General features: G+C 30.0%; 1 protein-coding gene across 1 annotated transcript in view; it reads left to right on the top strand.

The window, feature by feature from the left end:
- The window catches only part of LOC106470909 (anoctamin-1-like), a 37,503-nt gene that overhangs the window by 29,398 nt on the left and 5,792 nt on the right, over positions 1-2,313 (top strand). The window contains exons 15-16 of the mRNA XM_022399543.1: positions 714-884; positions 1,881-1,976. Of these exons, the coding sequence (XP_022255251.1) occupies positions 714-884; positions 1,881-1,976 (267 nt within the window). The remainder of the gene's footprint in view (positions 1-713; positions 885-1,880; positions 1,977-2,313) is intronic.

Below are 2,313 nucleotides of genomic sequence, written 5' to 3'. Positions count from 1 at the left end.
TAATTGTGTTCTTATGTTGATCCCAGTACAGTGTGATCATATAATTGTGTTCTTATGTTGATCCCAGTACAGTGTGATCATATAATTGTGTTCTTATGTTGATCCCAGTACAGTGTGATCATATAATTGTGTTCTTATGTTGATCCCAGTACAGTGTGATCATATAATTGTGTTCTTATGTTGATCCCAGTACAGTGTGATCATATAATTGTGTTCTTATGTTGATCCCAGTACAGTGTGATCATATAATTATGTTCTTATGTTGATCCCATTACGTTACACAGTGTGATCATATAATTATGTTCTTATGTTGATCCCAGTACATTACACAGCGTGATCATATAACTGAACATGATAATGTTTATTATATTTTTGAACTTTACGATACAGTAGATCTTGGTGTTGTGATTCTTTACAGACTTAAGATATTATATTTTTGTACTTTAGGTTACAGTAGCTCTTGTTGCTGTGATTCTTTACAGACTTAATATGTTATATTTTTGTACTTTAGGTTACAGTAGATCTTGTTGCTGTGATTCTTTACAGACCTAACAAATTATATTTTTTGTACTATAGGTTACAGTAGCTTTTGGTGCTGTGATTCTTTACAGACTTAAGATATTATATTTTTGTACTTTAGGTTACAGTAGCTTTTGTTGCTGTGTTTGGTGTGATTCTTTACAGACCTAACAAATTATATTTTTGTACTTTAGGTTACAGTAGCTCTTGTTGCTGTGGTTGGTGTGATTCTTTACAGAATATCCATTCAAACTGTACTGTACTTCACTTTGAGTGGCAATCAAACACTGACCAGCATGGTAGCTCTCATTACATCGGTCACAGCTGCAATATTGAATCTTGTGTGTATCATGATCTTTAACCTGGTAAGTCACTTAAATAGGAAAATTTGTAGTTGATTAAGATGTACTTTTCATGACTTTATTTAAGATAATATGGATAAGGATCAGTTTATAGTGGTATATGTATATAAATATATATATATATATGTGTGTGTATATATTTATTTATTTTAGTATTCATTTATTTATTTTTTACTTTAATTTCTTATAGATTAAGAAGTAAAATATATGTAACTAATTGTAATTTTGTAAGGTTACCTCTTGTTTTCTATTCAAATGTAAATAATATAATGTTTTTTTTCATAATTGCATTTTCAAGACTGAAATGAAAATGGTTTGGAATTTTTAATTTGTCAAAATAGTTGCACATAACTCTGATGTTTTTATCTTTTGAAACTTATCCGGTAGTCGTTTTTCAATTTTGTATTTTCTTCCTGTTTACTTTTACATTAGAACACATTTGTCACCTCTCATTGGTTATATACAAATATTGATCAACTTTAGAATGTGATATTATGGGTTTTTTCTTTTCCTTTGCAGAAGTTAGTGTATATTTATTATTATTGTTCTTTTACCTATGGGCTGGGCATGTATGCAGGTTTGCCTTAGAGACACTTGATGCAAACATGTAAAATTAGAAGCCATAGAAAAAATCAAAACAAAATGAACACTGAAACACAAGTAACATAGCCATATTATTATCACACTGGCATCAAATACATTTTGTTATTCTTTCATTATTTGTACTTTAAAGTTAGGTAGGCCCAGTGGTCAGTGTGCTGGACTCTGAACCTGAAGGTTTATGGTTCTCATCCTGTTGCAGTAAAAATGCACTTTACACCTTGGAGTTATGGGCATGTTGTAAAAGTGATGGTCAAATTCTACTGTTTGATTAGAGTAGCCCAAGAATTGTCTTTAGATACCATTTTCTAGTCTATCAGTTTAAAGTTAGAGATGACTATCACAGATAGCCTTTATGTAGATTTATGAAACAACCAACTAATCTTTCATCTTTTTTAGATTTACGGGAGGGTAGCCACCTACCTTACTGAATTAGGTAAGTTTTATTTATTTCTAATTTTGGCAAATCCAAATGAATGGAGGTTATTTTTATACGTCTGTTCATAATTTAGAATAACAAAATTTAACCAGATTTTGACTGCAAGAGTTCTAATCCCTATTAATTGTAGTAAGAGATAAATACTGTGTTACAGTCATACAAGTTTATCAGAATAATTTATACATCTGGAAAAAATATATACATTTTATTGGTTAACGAATCAAAATCATGCATAAAATGAAAGTAAGTTCTTTATGTTTGTTTGTACTTGAAGAATAGCTAGTGTTTGTTAATGGTTTGTACTTGAAGAATAGCTAGTGTTTGTTAATGGTTTGTACTTGAAGAATAGCTAGTGTTTGTTAATGGTTTGTACTTGAAGAATAGCTAGTGTTT

Source organism: Limulus polyphemus, unplaced genomic scaffold (assembly GCF_000517525.1).
Source record: "Limulus polyphemus unplaced genomic scaffold, Limulus_polyphemus-2.1.2 Scaffold4285, whole genome shotgun sequence".
Taxonomy (NCBI): Eukaryota; Metazoa; Arthropoda; class Merostomata; order Xiphosura; family Limulidae; genus Limulus; species Limulus polyphemus.
The sequence above is the reverse complement of the archived record's forward strand: the minus strand, read 5'-3'. Positions and strand labels throughout refer to the sequence as shown.